Raw genomic sequence first — 19,906 nt, forward strand, 5'->3', positions numbered from 1 at the left:
GGAGATCTGAGGAAAACCTTTTTCCCCAGAGGGTGGAAGAAATATGAAATGCACTGCCTGAGTGGGTGCTGGAGGCAGGTACTCTCGCAACATTTCAGAAACATCAGGATGAGTACTGAAAATGCCAGGGCATTGTAGGCTGTGGACCATGTGCAGGTAAATGGGATTAGTATAATTTGGTGTTGTTGGTCAGAATAGGTGTGGTGGACTGAAGGGCCTGTTTCTATGCGGTATGACTCAATGACTCCAGATGTTTTCTATGCATGATAGTAAAGATGTGATCATATTCTGGCAATGCATTTGGGATATCCTCCAGCCTGCTTCAATATTAATGAATCTTTATTCGAGCTGTATGCATGATTAAAGATTTTTTTCTAAGTTCTCAAAGTATTTAAAGTATTGTGGTGAATTTTCTGGATGTAGGAATGTTTGTAATTTCTCTTGTGTATATTTGGTATTGAACTGTAATAAACTCTCTTGTTTCCTGCTTTCCTGGCAGTGCTCGGTTCATCACAGATTTAAAGTAATTTTTTTGTTCGTGCAGACAGAGTCATATAGTCATACAGTAATACAGCATGGAAACAGGCCCTTCAGCTCAAACTGGTCCATGCTGACCACGGTACCCACTCAGCTAGTTCCAACTAGGCATTTGGTCCATATCCCTCTCAATCCTTCCCATCCATGTACCTATCCAAATAGTTTTTTTAATGTTGCGATTGTACCTGCCTCAACCACTTTTTTTGGCAGACCATTCCATAATCACACCACTCTCTGTGTGAAGAAGTTGCCCCTCGGGTCCTTCTTAAATCTATCCCCCTCACCTTAAATCTATGCCCTCTAGTTTAATTCCCTAATTTGGGAAAAAGACTAAATGCATTCATCCCATTCATGCCCTTCATTATTTTAGGGAAGGAAACTGCCATCCTCACCTGGTTTGCCCTACATGTGACTCCAGATCCACAGCAATGTGAACGATTCTCAACTGCCCTCTGGGCAATTAGGGATGGGCAATAAATGCTGCCTAGCCAGCAATGCCCTCACCCCTTTAATAAATAAATTTTAAAAAAGCATACAGTAAAAACAGCACAGTGGTTCCATGGTTAGCTCTGCTGCCTCACAGCACCAGGGGCCTGGGTTCAATTCCTCTTTGGGCAGCTGCCTGTGTGGAGATATTCTCCCCATATCTGTGTGGGTTTCCTCCGGGTGCTCCGGTTTCCTCCCGCAACCCAAAGATGTGCAGGCTAGGTGGATTGGCCATGCTAAATTGCCCGTAGTGTCCAAGGATGTGTAGATTAGGTGGGTTTGGGGAATGGGTCTGGATGGGATGTTCTGAGAATTGGTATGGACTTGTTAGGCCGAAGGGCCTGATTGCACACTGTAGGGATTGTATGGATTCTATGAATACATTAAAAATCTCCTGAGGTTCCACACAAAGACAGCCATGCTGATCTTTAAGGGGACCTATTCTCTCCCACGACACCCTTTTACTCTTAACATAGGTACACAATTTCTTGGGATTATTTTTAACTTTATCTGTCAGATCCATCTCAAACACTCTTTTTGCTTTACTGATTTCCTTCTTAAGTGTGCTCCTATGCTTTTTTATAGCCAACTAGGGATTTACTCAAGCCCAATAGCTTAAATCATCTTTTGCCTTCTTTTTCCTGACCAGTGCCTCACTATCCTAGCTCCGGCCTTCAGCCAGGGATCCCTAAACCTGCCAGTTTTTTCTTTCTCCCTAATAGGGACATGATCGGCCAAAGCACCTCTTCTATAAATCAAAGCTACACAAGCATCTCCAGTTCATAAAGAAGCACAATATTTAGAAGGATGTACAGGGTTTCTGAAATGTTCTTCCATTATACTGAGTGTGAATCTGCTCTGTCATTCTGATTTCACCATGTCCTGCACTCCAAAGGTGAATGTAGTAGGATGATCTGAGAAACTTTTGTCCCAATCTTGGGTGAGCATCTGAAAGAATAAATACCTCAGTCCTAGTATCAAATTTAAAGCTATTTTCAAGCCATTAATCATTATATCTACAAATATAAACTTGTCTTGTGTGTCTGCAAAATCAGAGGATCTGAAAGCATCCAGTAGGTGTGCTATATCCCCCAAAAATAATTTGATTTCTTCTTCAACATTCTTTAGCCTAACTCTTGCAAACTGCTGCAATCTGTTTTCTTCTTTCTGTGCTGTCAATACAATTCCAATCTGGTCTGTTTGTTTGCCTCAAGAGCATAATACTGGCCAGGCCTAGCTCCTGCCTTCAGCAGCCTATGTTTTCTCTCACTCTTTTTTATCAGGCAGACTCTGAGTACTATTTTCTTCCCTATCGCTGAAAAGATTTCCGGTAATGTTTTACTTGGTGTGATCAATAACTTACGTTTTACTTGAGATGTTTCTTGTTGTGAGCTTTATCTTCCTTTTTAGTCTTTTAATGGGCTTTGTATTTCCATTGTTTGGATCCCTAAGTATACTTTGAAGTCTGTTATTCATTCCTGCCTGTCACTGCTAAGTTTCTTTTCAGTTGTTTTTCTCACACTTTAGGTTTGTTCACATGTAGCACTTTGCTTTCATAGAAACACAAACTAGGAAAAGGAGCAGGCTATTAGGATCTTCAAGCCAGCTCCACCATTCAACATGATCATGGCTAATATTTTGCCATATTCCTGCATTCTCCCCATTTCCTTTATGCCTTTAAAAGCTAAAAATGTATCTATTTCTTTCTTAAATATATTCAGTGTTTTAGTCTCCACAGCCTTCTGTCAAAGAGAATTTTAAGAGTTCACTACCCTTTTGAGTGAAATCATTTTTTCCTCATCTCAGTCCTAAATGATCTGTCCCGTATCGTGAGACTAGGTCTCCTGCTTCTAGATTTCCCAACCAGGGTAAATATCCTCGTTGCATCTAGCCTGCCCAATCTGTTAAAATATTATATGCTTCAATCAGGTACCTGCTCATTCTTCTAACTTCCAGTGCATATAAGCCCAGTTGAACCAATCCCTCCTCATAGGACGGTCCTGCCATTCCAAGGATCTGCCCAGTGAACCTCTGCTGAACTTCCTCTATGGCAAGTATGTCCTTTCTTATGGAAGGGGCCAAACCTTCATATAATACTCCAGATGTGGTTTCACTAACACCCTGTATAACTGCAGTAAAACATCCCTACTTCTGAGCTAAAACCTTCTTGCAATGAAAATCAGCATACCATTTGTCTTCCAAATTGCTTGCTGCACCCACCTGTCCACTTTCATTAGCTGCTATACAAGGACACTCAGATCTCTTTGGGTATCCACACTTCCCAATTTATCACTATTTGAATTATACTCTTCCTTCTCTGCTTCTCACATCTTAGTGAGCAGCTTCACGTTTAGCCACATTGTACTTCATATGCCATTTGTTTTTCCACTCACTCAACTTGTTTGAATCACCTGTTTCTGGGTCTCACTTCAGGTGGTTTGTGCTGTTTGTCTTTTATTCCATGGAGCTTATAGTTCATAGAATCCCTACAGTGTGGAAGAAGGCCATTCAGTGCATCGTGTCCACACCGACCCTCCGGGAGGGTCTCTGGCACTGTGAGGTGGCAGTGCTAGCCACTAAATCACCATGCCACCCATCTGGTCACCATTGTTACTGTTTAGTAAAGTCAGATCAGGAGTATGAACATTAATTTTATTTTTTGATTAAATTAGGTTAGATTCCCTACAGTGCGGGAACAAGCCCATCAGCCCAACTAGTCCACACCCCACCTTGAAGCATCCAACCCAGTTCCATCCCCCTACAACCCCACACCCCTGAACACCTGAACACTACAGGAAATTTAGCATGGCCAATCCACCTAGCCTGCACATCTTTGGACTGTGGGAGGAAACCAGAGCACCCGGAGGAAACCCACGCAGACACGGGGAGAATGTGCAAACTCTGCACAGACAGTCGCCCGAGGCTGGAATCGAACCAGGGTCCCTGGCACTGTGAGGCTGCAGTGCTAACCACTGAGCCACCGTGCCGCCCGTTTTATTAATCTTAACTATATACAAGGGATATAAAGATGACCTATTAGAGACACTGGTTCTCTCTGATTTTGTCATTCGGCATAGCTTATTATGTAATATTCAGTAGCTATTTGTGTACAAAGTCGGAAGTCACATGACACCAGGTTAGAGTCCAACAGATCTATTTGAAATCACAAGCTTTCGGCACCTGCTCCTTCATCAGGTGAAGTGTATGAAGCCTGTGATTTTAAACAACCTGGCCTGGACCATTAGTGAGACTTTTTAGAGTCCAACAGATCTATTTGAAATCACAAGCTTTCGGCACCTGCTCCTTCATCAGGTGAAGTGTATGAAGCCTGTGATTTTAAACAACCTGGCCTGGACCATTAGTGAGACTTTTGACTTTGTCCACCTCAGTCCAACATCGGCAGTTCTACATCATAGTAGACATTTGAGGAGAGAGGTTGTAGTTACAGTTGTTGTGGACCAGATCAAAAATATCAGAAATATCACGGAAATAGCCTGGACCCTGACTTTAAATCTTATTTGAAGGCAAATGTAAGGTACTCTGTTCCAGATATAATTAGATTGGATACACTGATTTGGCTTTAAGCAAAACACTGTTTATTCTTACGCTATCATTAAAGTACAAACAAAAGAAAGAAGAATTGATATGATAAACTCGAATGGAAAAATTAATAAAATAATAGATTCTTTAACTCCTAAACAACAACTGTTCCAATATGCTAACACCCCAGAAACACTGCAAAGGCAAATTCAATAAAATACATTGTCCCATTTGTGATTCTGATAGCAAAGAGAGAAAATTCTGGTAGCAAGAGAGACAGCTTCCACAGCCAACTTCAAAACACCAACAACTGCTAAAAACTAAACTAAAATCCCAGTTCGTGAAATCCTGACTTCACCCATTCATGCTGTTTCTATAGTTTTAACTTTAAGAAAACCTAATGGCATCACAGAAACAAAGTTGCTAGAAAAGCTCAGTAGGTCTGGCAGCATCTGTGAAGGAGAAAACAGAGTTAATGTTTCGGGTCCAGTGACATTAATTCTGTTTTCTCCTCCACAGGTGCTGCCATATCTGTTGAGCACTTGCAGCAACTTTATTTTTGTTCCTGATTTACAGAATCCGCAGTTCTTTTGTTTTTTATTTAGTATTTAACCCAAGACATCACAACTGTTTATTTTATTGGCTTGAAACAGATCACTCAGTGCCTATGTCTCAACCTCTTTATTTAAAAAAGGGACAGAATACACCTCTTAAAGCAATAGTACCATCTTACAGTGAGCAGATAAACCAGGGAGCTAAACGTTGAAGGTGAGCACGTCAGTTTGGTTTTGTTCACTTCTGTCACAATTTATTTGTTTGACTGTAGGTGCTGGTTTGGTAAGCGGTCACGAAAACATATTGACTACATCTACCAAGGCCCAGTGATCTTGGTGTTACTGGTAAGTGTTATATGTAGCGAAATACTACAGTGATAATGGAGAAAGAAGCACTTTGATCCAATCAGTTCATGTTGAAATCAAGTTACTTTAAAACAAAGCAAAATATTATTGGTTCTGAAGATCCAAACTAGGAATAGAAGCTGCAGGAGAAACTCAGCAGCTGAGACAGCATCTGTGGAAAGAATCAATTAACATTTCAGGTCATTGACAATTATACTGAACAGTTTCTGTCTCTCCGCTTCTCTCCGCAGATGCTCCCTGACTTGCTGAGTGTTTCTAGCATTTTTTGAATCTTTTTAATTCGATACAAAGCCATCACATGGTGGTGTGTAAACAGTGACATTCTCATTCCCAAAGTATAGAGGAGGGCTGGTAAGTGAACATTTGCACTTATATAGCTCTTTTCAAAATCACCAAATTTCTGTAAGTACTTTCAAGCCAATGACCAATTTTTGAAGTGCTGTCAATGTTGTCAAATGCATGTAGTGTCTCGTAGTGTTGACTCTGAAGTCAGAGATTCTGGCTACAAGTCCTATTTGAGGGCGCAAGCACAAAAATCAAGGCTGTTGCTCTATGACAGTATTGAGCAAGTGTGTGACTTTGTCGGAGATACAACCTTTTGGGCAGGATGTTAAACCAAGACAAACACAGAGAATGCTGCAGAAACTCAATAAGTGTGGCAACATCTGTGGAAAAGGAGCAGAATTAATGTTTTCAAGTCCAGTATGACTGTTCTTCAGAACAAAGTCATACCAGACGCAATATTAGCTCTGTTTCTCTCTCTGCAGATACTGCTGTATCTGCTGAGTTTCTCCAGTATTCTGTGTTTGTTTAAGGTTTCCAGTATCTGCAGCATTGTGCTTTTATTCAAGTTTTAAACTGGCATCCTGCCAACTCAGGTAGCTATAAACAATGGGGCTACTTGCCTGATTAACTTGATAAATACACACTGTTCAACCAATCTCACAATATTGTTTTTGGGAGTTGGCTGCCATATTTTCTGTATTATAACAACAAATACATTCCAACTATCATTAATAATAGGAAGACTATAGAACTAATCAAACACTTCCCTGTCTCGCAGAAAAGGCTCTTAAAGATTTACCATCAAAGAGGAGGTTCAGAACAGAATCTGCTATGTTAGGGTAACCTTTCAAAATTGAACAACAGATGAGATAGATCTCCTAGGGGAACAAGGGGTTGAGCCTCCAATGATGTTGGATCACTGAAGAAATACACCTTTGTTTGCTAGAGAATTACCACCAATAGTGTCTCAGCAGGATACTCAGTTGAATGGGAAGCAGATGAACAAACCCACATTACTGAAAACCAGTATCACAATCACACAATACTGAACTTCTACGATAATCAGATTCTGAAGCTGAACCTCTTTTCTCAACTTAAATGGTACCCAATCTCAAGGGAGCAGAGAAACTTTTTCATGGATATTCTGAAGGTCTCATTGAAAAGAAGACAAATTGACATCAATGAATGGTAGGAAATTGCTAATTGCACAATGTGGTGATGGCTCATCCAACATCGACAGTAACTGACAGATAAATAGTTATGGAGAAGCTATAGAAGGGAAGGAAAAAGAGTACACCCTTTACTTGAGGTCCCTGTACTTCAGTACAACTCCCATCTCCTTGTGCCTAAAGATGTATAGGTTTAGTATTGGCCAGCTGAAATATTTAAGGACAGAAATCATGCAATTAAGCAGATGTTATCCTTCTTTGGATTTGTAGGTGACAGTGACATTGCAAACTGTCAAGAGTTTGAGACATTTCATAGTCTTGAAAAATATTAACCACAAGAATTTTCATCTTATTTCAGTCCGGAACAGCCCAGCTTTATTTAGATCTAATCTAGCTGATAACTGACGTAGACTATTTGATACAATAGTACAGAGGAATCCTTACTTTATCTGTAACCCTTTAATCCAGCCCTTTAGAGTCACCACTAATGACTCCATTACTGTCACAGTAAAGCAGGGAAACTGTGATGAGCTGGACTGAAATTGCAGGATGCCATACCTGAGAATGAGGTCATTAACCACCTGAATTAACAAAAGTCTCAATTTAATCAGATACTGGCAGCTTATTAGCAGTAGGAAGCTGAGGCTTGTCTACTTCTAGTGCCATAAAACTGTTGGAATCATAAGATCTGAGTTCATTCATTTCTGCTATTTCTTTGTGCACATGGAATAGTGTACTCATTAATCCTGGTATACACTGTCAGGACTAATAAATAAGAAAATATATCAATCTGTCCCGGGGTAACCTTCACAATGACTTGTCCTAATCAATTCATTGAATCAGGTAGAATAGAGTGTCACCTGGAAATCCCATACTGCCCTTGGAGGGAGACATCTGCCTTAGATTAGTCGGGGACGAATTGGTTGTGGGGGGCGCGGTGGTGGATGGAAGAAATCAACCCAGTATTCAGGGATTTCACCAGCTACTGACAGTTTCTCTTTTTTTTCAGGATTTGACCAGTTCTGATCCTCTCATCTCTCATTCAAAATACTTTACTTCTATTGCCAACTCAAGGGTTGTGAGAGTTTTCTTGCAGGACATTGTTATGATTTTGTCTCCCGTGGCTTTTGTCCTCGGCAACTTCTTATTTTGGTAACCGGCATCAACCACTATCTCAACTTTTCCTGTTCTCTTTCTTCTCAATTCACGGCCCCTTTATCTTGGATAAAGTCACAGAAGTGTACAGCATGGAAGCAAGCACTTTGACCCATGCTGACCACGTTTTGTAAACTGAGCATTTGCCTGCATTTGGCCCATATCCCTCTAACCTTTCCTATCCATGTACCTGTCCAAATGTTTTTTTAAATGTTGTAACGATACTTGTCTCTACACTTCCTCTGGCAGTTTGTTCATGTACACATTGCTCTTTGTATGGAAAAGTTGCCCCTCAGGTCCCTTTTAAATCCTTCCTCTTCCACCTAAAGCCTATGCCATCTAGTTTTTGACTTCCTACGCTGAGGAAAAATGATTGACTATTCACCTTATCTATGCCCCTCGTGATTTTATAACCTCCAGGGAAAATGTCCCAGCATATACAACCTCTTCTTGTCACTCAAACCTTCCATTTTCAGTAACATCCTCAATAAAATTTTATTTTCATCCTGCCCAGTTCAATAACATTCTGCAGCAGGGTGGGTAGAAATGTTTGCAGTACCCCAAATGTGGCCTTACCAATTTCTGAACTACGAAGGCAAAATTGGCACCTGTGACTCTACTTTTAAGGAGCTAGGTACCTGCAACCCTAAGTCTCTCTGTTTGACAACAATCAAAGGGCCCCTATCATTAGCTGTGTATGTCTTGCCCTGGTTTTCCTTACCAAACTGCAATACCTCACATTTATCTGAATTCTACTCCATCTATCATTCCTCAGCCCACTGGCCCAGTTGATCAAGATCCTGTTATACACTTAGATAATCTTTTATTTTCCAATAAACTACCAATTTTAATGTCATCCACAAACTTACCAACCACGCCCTCTGTCTTCTTCTCATTCAAATTGTTTATATAAATGACAAACAGTAGTAATACTGATTCTTGTGGCACATTGCTAACCACAGACCTCCAGTCTGAAAAACAGCCTTCTACCACCACCCTCTGTCTCCTATCAATTTGTATCCACTTGGGGCCTGACAATTACTTCTCTAGCTTCCACAATGTCCTGGGGAAAACTTGATCAGGTTTCAGGGATTTGTTTATTTCCATCGCCACCTCTTTTGTAATGTGGATTATTTTCAGATATCACTATTTACTTCTCTGTGTCCCTAGCTTCCATTTCTTTCTCCGTGGTAAATACTAATGACAAATATTACTAAGAACCTCCTGTCGCTCCACACATACATGTTCTTATTGATCTTTACGATCTTTAAAGGGCTCCATTCTATCCCTACTTTCTCTTTTGCCATTAATATACTTGTAGGAGCTGTTTGATTTTTTTTAACCTTAACCGTTAAAGCTGTTGTACTGTTTCTTCCCTCCTGATTTCCCTCTCAAGTGTACTCCTACAATTTCTATAGTCTTCCAAGGTATTCAGTAGATCCCAGCTGCCTATACATGAGAAGTTCCTCGTTCATTTTCTTGACCTGAGACTCAATATCTCTCCTCCTGTCAGCCTTGTATTTCACACTAGCAGGAACATGCTGGCCCTAAACTCTGATTATCTTGTTATTGAAAGCCTCCCACCTTCCAGATGTTCATTTCACTATGCACAGCCTCCCCTAATAAATATTAGAAAGCTCTTGTCCAGATTGGCTTTGCCCCAGTTTAAAACTTTAACTTGTGGATGCAACTTATCCTTTTCTGTAACTATTTAAAACTGGCAGTAGTATGGTCACTGGTCCAAAATGGCTCTCCCACTAACACCTCAGTCACTTGCCTCGCATTATTTCCCAAATATATATCTTGTGTTTAGGGGGGAAGAAAAAAAGAGAAAATAAAGGTGCTATTCAGACCTGGAAAAAATACTAAAGTTGCCCTGAAGATAAAGAAGCATCCTTTGAAGGCTTTCTTGTGGAGCAGAAGAAAAAAGTTTCTCATCCGAGCCATTACTCCTTCATTCCCTAATGTCCAAGGAATGGGTATCATGAATAACCGGTAATAACAATTCATCACCAGATCTGGCTGGACCATGTGAAACGCTATCTAGACTTATTCATTCATAAGTGCAAAAACTGTTAGTCTCAATCTTAGTGACAGTCCGATCAGCTCTCTCTATGGTTCCCTCCATTCCCTAACCTAGCAGGCCCATCTTCTTTTTGAGATCAATCCTTGCCCTCAAACTGCATTTCCCTGAGTTTGTGCAGAATCCTCTCACACAACAATTCTAAACTCATCTTGAACATGCGAAAATATACCGTGGAGCTGGAGGAACACAGCAGGCCAGGCAGGTTCAGAGGAGCAGGAAAGCTAACGTTTTGGGTCGGGACTCTTCTTTAGAAATGGAGCAGGAGGAAGGGATCTTTGAAATAAATGGAGAGCTGGAGCGGAGCTGGGAAAGGCAGGTGGGACGGTGACAGGTGAATGCAGGTAGGCAGTGGTAGGGATTGGTCAGTGAGGTAGGAGAGAAGGTGGACAAGTCAAGGAGGCAGGGATGAGAGGGAGGGTTGGTCTTGGTATGAGGTCAGGGGTTGGGAGATTTTGAAACTGGTAAAGTCCATTCATGCTATCTTCTCCTTCCTCAATATTAGTCCACTTCAGCTGCAGACCATGCGACCTCTCTGCCCATCTCCTAGGTAAACTGGCTTATGAATAGGTTTCTTTTCCCTTTAGGTAACACTATTCCATTCTTCAAATCTGGTATCCTCCACCGTTTTCTGAAAAAAGGTCTACCCTTGACCCCTATGACAGTGGGGAGGCGCTATCACTGGACTAGTAATCCATAATAATTGTTCTGGGGTTATGGGTTAGAAATCCACCTGGACAGATGGTGAAATTAGAATTCAACAAACATTTGGAATTAAAAGTTGGCTCATGGCAACCACTGCAACTATTATCAATTGCCATAAAAGTCCACTAGCTTCACTAATATCCTGAAGGAAGAAAATCTTCCATCTTAATAAAAACCAAAAGAACTTCAGATGCTGTAAATCAGGAACAAAAACCGAAGTTGCTGGAAAAGCTGAGCAGATCTGGCATCTTTAGTGACGAAAAAGTCAGAGTTAATGTTTTGGGTGCGGTGATCCCTCCACAGAACTTTCTGAGGAACTAGTTTTGACAAAGGGTCACTAGACCCAAAAAGTTAACTCTGACTTTTTCTTCAGAGATGCTACCAGATCTGCTAAGCATTTCCAGCAGCCTCTGTTTATATTCCAATCTTCCAACTTAGCTGGTTTTGTCGGGTTAAGATAATGTGGGTCAGTCTTAACTGCCTCTCGAGCCAGTCAGTTGTGTTAAACTCCTATGAAGTCTAAACAAAGGAACAAAACAAGCTAGAACACCGGACATTGACTTAGACTCTGAAAACAACGACCACAAACACTGCCCTGTCGATCCCACAATGTCTTTCTTAATTATAACTGTGGAGTACCTGAGATTTTTAACTCAAAAACTGTGTGTGTGCGTGAGTGTGTGTGTCTGTGTGTGTGGTGTGTGTGACATGAACCCAAGATCCCAGTTGAGGCTGCCCTTATGGAACTTAGCTATCAGCCTCTGCTTGTTGACTCTGCGTTGTTGTGTTACCTGAAGTCCGCCTTGCAGGACATTTGCCAGGCTGAATGCACTTGATCACTGAAGTGTTCACCCAGTGGGAGGGAATATCCCTGTCTGGCGATTGTTGCGCAGTGACCACTTATCTGTTGTCATAGCATGTGCTTGGTTTTGCCAATATACCATGCCTCAGGACATCCTTGTCTGCAGTGTATGAGATAGACAGCATTGGCTGAGTCACATGAGTGTCTGTGATAATGGGAACTGTAGATGCTGGAGAATCCAAGATAATAAAATGTGAGGCTGGATGAACACAGCAGGCCCAGCAGCATCTCAGGAGCACAAAAGCTGATGTTTCGGGCCTAGACCCTTCATCAGAGGCTTTGATGAAGAGTCTAGGCCCGAAACATCAGCTTTTGTGCTCCTGAGATGCTGCTGGGCCTGCTGTGTTCATCCAGCCTCACATTTTATTATCTCACATGAGTGTCTGCTGTGTACATGGTGGGTGGTGATACACATGTGATGGTAGGTCCATGTCGAAGATATGACATTTCTTGCAGAGGTTGCCATGACACAGTTGTATAGCACTGTGGCCAATATTGCCCTTGTAGTATGTAGTTTGCTGCGAACAATGGTCTGCTTAAGGTTTGGCAGTTGTTTGAAGGTGAAAAGTAGAGGCATAGGGAATATCTTAGTGAAGTACTCATTGTCATCAACAATGTGCTGAAGGCTGCGAAGAACATGGCACAGTTCTCCGCTTGTGGGAAGTATTGGATGACGAAGGGTACTCTATTGGACGTATCAAGTGTCTGTCTTCTGAGTTGGTCATTTCGGTTTTTCGCTGTGGCACGTCAGAGTTAGACATCGTATCCTGTTCTTATGAGGGCATCCTTCAACACCTTAAGGTATTCTTTATGTTCCTCCTCATCTGAACATAGCCTGTTTGTGTGTAGGGGATGGTTGTTTAGAGTGGAAGCTAGAGAAGTGCAGAATTTTGAGGGTATCCGTATATCTCCAGTACAGTGAGGTATTGAGCTGTCTGTCTCTGATGGAGATGCCTGTGTCTAACACACACACACACACACACACACACACACACACACACACACACACACACACAAACACACACCCCTAAATCTGTGGGGTGAATTTGTATTTGCAGATACGTTCTATTTTGTCCAAAAAGCACACAATTTTTATACAGTCAGTCCATATAGCATTTATATATTCCTACTTTAGGAATAAAATCAGTTTCCCTCCAAACCAAAACACAAACAGATTCTAAACAAGGCCTCACACCTAACATGCATTGCCTGACCTAAAATGTCATTTTTTCTTTATACTGATAAAACCTTTAGTTCTCTCAGGGCAGTGAATTGTAAGGAATTTCATGATTTATGTAAAAATATTAATCAATTAAAACCTTCTAACTTCCTAAAGATTTAACAACATCTCAGGTTTGTTTAATACATCCTCATCAGTGGTGTGACCCTTTGATCTTTTACTTCTAAATTCTGATAACACCTGTCTCACTAACACTTGAAGAAGGAACGGGACTCCAAAAGCTTGTGCTTTCAAATAAACCTGTTGAACTACAACCTGGTGTCATATGATTTCTGACCTTGCCTCGAAATCATCAAACTTCTTCTCTGATATATAGTACTGATGAGCAGAAATTTGCTCCACATAAATATTAGAACAACTGAAATGATTTATTTGGGTCTCCACCTCAAACCTCCTGTTGAATGCCGGACACTGTCTTTCTCCCTGGCCAATAACTGATAGTAAATCAAAGTATTCACCATCTTGAGATCTCACTTGACCCCCAAACTGAGCTTTTGCCTGCATATTTATAGTCTTCCCTAACACTGCGTATTTTCACCTCCATGAATTTGTCCAACCTTGTTTGTGTCTCACCTCAACTCCAGCAGAAACCTTACTTTGTGCTTTTATACCTCTAGATTTCACTTAACTATATTGCTTCCAGACTAAGCCATGCCTTAGTTTTAAATTTTTTTATCCATTTTAAAATTCCTCATGGCTTTGCTTCACCAATCTTTGTAATTTCCTCAAGCACCACAATCCTTCAAGAAAATAGTCCTCTTCCAAATTTTACCCTTGCGCAATTCTCATTATGATTTACTGCATCAATGGTGACCATGCTTTCGGCTGCTTGAGACAGTAAAATCTGTAATTTCTTCACTAAGTCTCTCCAACTGTCAGATCTCCTTCAATTTTAAAAACTCATTTTATCAAGTTTTGGTTATCAGTCTTAACATTTCTTGATATTGCTCAGTGTCAAATTTTGTTTTATAAAATTCTTCCTTGAAGTATTTTGATGCAGCCTATTTATTAAATATGCTGTATAAATAGAAATTGTTGAAATGAGTCATGGTGGTGATTTCATAAATATTCAGCCCTCACTCCCTTGCTAAAGGACCCTTAATATGTTTGAGGCATAACTCACATTCCTCGATGTGAATTTTTAAAAATAATTCGAGACTTTGTGTAGGCTTCAGAATATGCATTATTAAAGCTATGTGTGGTCTCGTAGCCTAAATCCAATGACAGAAACTAAGTAGATTTCATTCCGACATTATTTGTAAATTCTGGATTTCTCAGTGTGTTAGTTCCTGGAATTTGAATTTGTGATATGAGTCTAGGACAACTTAATCACTCCTGCTACAGTTTGCCCCACGCAGGTGATTGACTTTGCTGATTCAAGGAGGGAGGAAGCCTGATGTGATAGGAATCCAAAGAACCTGTCATTATTGCCAGTGGCTTCTCATTGTCCAAAAATGACTTGACCATTTGTAGTCTAACTGAATGAAGAAAACAGCAGCACAGTGGCTCAGTGGTTACCACTGCTGCCTCGCATCGCCAGGGAACCGGGGTTCGACTGTCTGTGTGGAGTTTTCACATTCTCCTCGTGTCTGTGTGGGTTTCTTCTTGGTGCTCCAGTTTCTTCCCACAAGTCAAAGATGTGCAGGCTAGGTGGATTGGCCATGCTAAATTGCCCGTAGTGTTCAGGGATGTGTGGATTAGGTAGGTTACAGGGGGATGGGTCTGGGTGCAATGCTCCGAAGGTCGGCGTGCATCACTGGACCTGAAACGTTAACGTTAACTCTAACTCTGTTTTTTCCTTCACAGATTCTGCCTGAGCTTTTCCAGCAACTTTGTTTTTTGTCCTGATTTACAGCATCCACACTTCTTTCAGTTTTTATTCAGAATTAAGTTTGTTCTTTCTAAACAAATGCCCAGCAAAGATGAAGTTAAAAATGTTTCATTTATGAAAATATTTTGAGCTTTTAAACAAAGGACACTTTGTAAAGGTACTGGGTACAACAGTAACAATTTGCACTTGCAGCGATCAGAGAGTTCAGATGGAACCATGCAATATGGAGAACTTTCAGAGAGAGACCACAGGACCCACTTTGTGAGTGAGATAAGGATATTGTATTTTGGCGTTCTCTGAGAGTGGATTTAACCTGCCTGAATAGCAACAGCCCATTTCTCCTTCTCTGCAACCTCTCTCCTTAGTGTGTGAGCTGAAGATTCCTGAAGATGATTTATTGAAATGTATCCTACCATTTAAAGCAAGGGGAATTCAGCTATCACAGTTGTTCTAGGAAAAGACAGCAGTACAACCAGCAGGGGTGTAGATTACATTAAGAATCAGAACATATCAGAATTAGAATAATCCATGATTTATCCTTTTTTAATGAGTTGAACAATTAATTGGCCAGAGTGCTTTAAAATGAAAACTGCAGATTTTTTGGTTTGTCCTTAGACATGAGTGCATGTGTTCATTCTATTTCAAAAGGGTAGATACATGAAATTGCATTAACTTTTTTCAATAATCTTTGCATCTGTTTATGCAAGTTTGTCTTTGGTGATAAACCAACTATTTGTTGCTAACTGAGGGATTGTTGTTAATACTGAACCTGATGCAGTCGGAGACCTGTATAATTGGCTATATCACCAACCCGGTTACATTTAAAATTTACTGTAACCATTGGAGTGGAACTAGAAAATACCGCAAACCTCAGTCATAAAGGGATGGTATTCAAAGATTCTGTCTATCTTGTCAGGTGTTTGATATTTTGGGCAGTGTGCTCCCAGAGAAGGGTTTGTGTGTTTGGCAGGAGTTGTCATTGAGCATCTGACCAGGTGTCATATTTTCCACCAAATCTTTCAATTAACAACAGAAGAGCAGTATTTTCTATAAAATCTATTTTATGGAGCTAGAGGGCAGAAAGCCTGTCGATAGGCTCCCCTGGTTGTGTGACATGAATGGACTTTGTGACTTCTTTCAAAAAGTCTCCCTTTTTGTTGCTGCTTCTTAAGGGATCTTTAATTCTTTTCTCATTCTCAGATTAACTTCATCTTTCTTTTTAACATTGTGAGGATCTTGATGACAAAACTACGTGCATCCACTACCTCCGAAACCATGCAGTACAGGTAAATGGCTAAAAAGCAACTTTTTTCATGGGGAATCAGAAAACAGAGTCCTGGGCAATGTTCCTTTTAACTCTGAAAGTTGCAGCTCAACTGTAAAAAAGTTGTTAAACTTTTAGTTCCTCCAAACTATAAGGGGCTACATGTTTGAATAAATCACCCACATCATCAAAAACAAATGGAAGGTTTATAGAGTTTAGGGAAATACAAAATATGACAAGAAATTCTATCAGCACGACAGTAGTGGGCACAGTAGTGTCAAGATTATTTTTGTGTCCATGTCTATCAATCCATAAGAAAGATATATGTGGAGTCTGCATCATTATCAGTAGTCATGTCAGAATCTGTGATGGTGACAGTGCCATTTTGAATCTGAGAACAGAATTGAATTTAATGCGTCCTTCCACTGTAAGTTTGGTGGTAGGGTCCAATTTATTGGGTGAACAATTTCCTGAGCAAGATGCAAAAGTGGTTCAATTGGATTTCCAAAAGGCATTTAAGAAAGTGGCATATCAAAGGTTACTTCCCAAGTAGGCATTCATGTCTAGGGAGTTACACATCTGAATAGGAGGAGGATTGCTTAACCAACAGGAAGCAATCCCCAGCTATTTGACTACAGAATCCACCACAACAGGATTAACAGTCCAGCAATAATACCACTAGGCCTTCACCCAATTTTTAAAAAAATTATTTAACTTTTTTTTAAGCAACCTGTTCTGACATGTTATTACGCACATCTGGAGTAGGTGGGACTTGAATTCAGGTGCCTCAGTCCAGGGATAGGGACAGTACCACTGTGCCACAAGAGGGTGTCCATCATCTAGATCAGTAAAGATGGAAGGGATGCTTGGAAAGCTTGCAATGTGTATGACATGTAAAACATAAGAGATTTTGGATCCAAAGGCACATCTGCATGAAGTGCCAGCAGGTAGCAGTCCTTGAACAACATGTGGCTGATTTGGAACAGTGGCTCTCTTCATTGCACACCATAAAAGGAGGAGAAAGGTTTCTAGAACAGTCCAAATAGTGGTCATTCCACATTCCACAGCAGCCAGCAAAGAGGAGTGCGTAGATGGCAGTTGAGTGGGTGACCACTTTCCAAAAGGGAAGGAGACAGCAGGTCCAGGAATCCCAGGACTCCTTGCAGCTAACTGGTATGAAATTTCAGATGCCTGTCTAGTGAGCAGCACAACTGACATCAGTGTGGATAGCTCAAGAAAAAACCCTGATGCTCAAGACTACTCTGGGAAAAGACAGACTGTTTGGCAGGTTAGAAAGGTAGTAGTAGTGAGAGGCTCAGTAATTAGATGGGTAGACAGTCTAGTTTGTAGTCGAGATTGTGAGCCTCTTGGAGATAATAAGAACAGCCAATGCTGGAGCCAGAGACAACACAGTATGGAGCTGGAGGAACATAGCAGGCCAGGCAGCATCAGAGGAACAGGAAAGCTCAAGTTTCAGATTGGGACTCTTTTTCAGAAATGGGGAGGGGGAAATGAGCTGGGAGATAAACAGAGAGAGGAGGGGTGGTACTGGAGAAGGTAGGTGGGATGGTGATAGGTGAGTGCAGGTAGGCAGTGGTGGGGATTGATCAGAGAGGTGGGAGGAGCGGATAGATGGGGGAGAAGATAGACAGGTCAAGGAGGTTGGGATGAGAGGGAGGGTTGGTCTTGGGATGAGGTTGGGGTTGGGGAGATTTTGAAACTAGTAAAGGCCACATTAAAACCATTGGGTTGTAGGCTCCCAAGGTGGAATATGAGGTGCTGCTCCTCCAGTTTCCAGATGGTGTCATTGTAACACTGGAGGAGGCCCAGGACAAATAGTGGGGAGGAAGCAGAAGAGAGCATTTATAAGAAGATTATGGAAATCTGCAGGATGAGTAGGGTGTGATAGTTAGTGACTTCCTTTACTCTAGGGTGGACTGGGGAAATGACAGAGTTTGGGGCACAGAGGGAGAAATACTTGCAATGTGTGCAGGAGAACTTTCTGGAACAGTACATTTACAGGCAGGGAGTTGTGCTGAATCTGGTCCTTGAAAATTGGGCAGGCCAGGTAGAGAAATCGGAATGGGACAGCATTCGGGAATAGCAATCATTATATAACAAGGTTAATTATTGAGTTGGAAAAGGATATAATCAGTTAATAATTAAGATCCCAGACTGGAAAAGGGAAGATTTTAATGGGTCTATAAGTTGAACTAGAGCAGGTTAATTGGAAAATCTTTTTGATAGATAAGACGGTAGATGTAAAATGGGGCAATTTCAAAAGAGAGATGTATAGAGTGTAAGCTAGGTACATAACTGTGAGAAGTAAATACAGGGTATCCAAGGCTAAAGTACCCTGGATGACTAAAGATATTGGTGAGAACATAAGGAAGCAAAAGGAAGCATACGATGTTTTCTGGAATATTAATAGCAATAGAAATTTGAGAGAGTTTCTCAAATGCAGGAGAAATTTAAGGTTAAGAGTAAACATGAGGCAAGAAAGGCAAGATGCTCTGTAACAAATAAAAAAAGTGTTCTTTAAACATATTATGAATAAAAGATTAGCAAAAAATAGAGTAGGATCTATAACGAACAAACAAGGTAGGCTGCTCACTGAAGCAAAGATGGAAAAGGTACTAAATAAGTACTGTGCTTCTATTCTTTACCAGATTAGAAAATGGTGACAATAACCTAGTTGAAAATGAGGGTATTCAGCAACTGAGCAATATAGTGATAGATAAAGAAAAGATCCTAAAAAGGCTGGCAGCACTCCAGGCAGCGAAGTCGCCAGGCCCAAATGGGATGCTTCCTAGACGGCTCACAGAGGTCATGGAGCAATTCGTGAAGCCATTGACAGAAATTTGTAAACAGAATTAGTCTGGGGAGACTGAAGGATTGCAAATGTGACACTGGTGTTTCAGAAAAGGGCAACAGATAACTCAGCAAACTGCAATCCTGTTCAGTTATGTTAATAGTGGGCAACCCAATGGAGGCCATAATACAAGTTAAGGTAAATATATACTTAGAGGAAAATAAGTTAATACCAGACAGCCAACATGGTTTTGTTTGGGGCAGGTCATTTCTGACAAATGATTGAGGTGACATAGGGAGAAGATGAGGGTAATGCTGTAGATGTTGTGTATTTGGATTTGCAGAAAATATTTGATATGATGCCACATCATAGGATGGTGAGTAAATTAGAAATGCTTGGGATTGATGGGTCCTTGGCAGCATGGATTAGAATTTAAATAAATGACAGGCAACAGAGCATGGGTATCGATGGGCATTTCTCAGAATGGAGATGTATTGGAAGTGGTGTTCCCTAGGGAATCAGTATTGGGACCGTTTTTCTGCTTCATGTAAATGATTTGGAGGTGAGTGTTGGAAAAATCTTTAAATTTGCAGATGACACAAAGCTAAGGAGAACAGCAAATTGTGAGGATAATGCTAGGTGACTTCAGAGGGACAATGACAAGTTGGCCAATGGACAAAGCCTTGGCAGATTACTTTCACTGCAGAGAAATGTGAGATAATGCATTTTGATAGAAGAAACGTGGAAAGACAGCACATGTTGATGGTACAACCTTGAGGGCAGCAAGGGACTTCAAGGTTCACATCAATGATTCTCTGAAGGTGGCCAGGCAAGTTGAAACAGTTGTTAAGAACGCTTAGAGGTTTATAAATAGAGGCATAAAGTAAATACAAATGATGCTATACCTGTACAAATCATTGGTCAGACTACATTTGGGCTATTGTTTTCTGTTCTAGCCAACTTACTTAAGGAAGGACGTTAAAGCCCTGTAGAGAGTGCAAAGGATTTTTACTGGAA

The 19,906-nt window shown here is 40.9% G+C and overlaps 1 protein-coding gene across 5 annotated transcripts in view; it reads left to right on the forward strand.

Annotated features, from left to right (window-relative positions):
* LOC125466178 (corticotropin-releasing factor receptor 1-like) overlaps positions 1–19,906 on the forward strand; it is a 271,407-nt gene that overhangs the window by 205,792 nt on the left and 45,709 nt on the right. For all 5 annotated transcript variants that reach the window (XM_059638669.1, XM_059638671.1, XM_059638672.1 and 2 more), the window contains 2 exons: positions 5,390–5,462; positions 16,014–16,099. In XM_059638669.1, the coding sequence (XP_059494652.1) occupies positions 5,390–5,462; positions 16,014–16,099 (159 nt within the window). The remainder of the gene's footprint in view (positions 1–5,389; positions 5,463–16,013; positions 16,100–19,906) is intronic.

Source organism: Stegostoma tigrinum, chromosome 31, assembly GCF_030684315.1.
Source record: "Stegostoma tigrinum isolate sSteTig4 chromosome 31, sSteTig4.hap1, whole genome shotgun sequence".
NCBI lineage: Eukaryota > Metazoa > Chordata > Chondrichthyes > Orectolobiformes > Stegostomatidae > Stegostoma > Stegostoma tigrinum.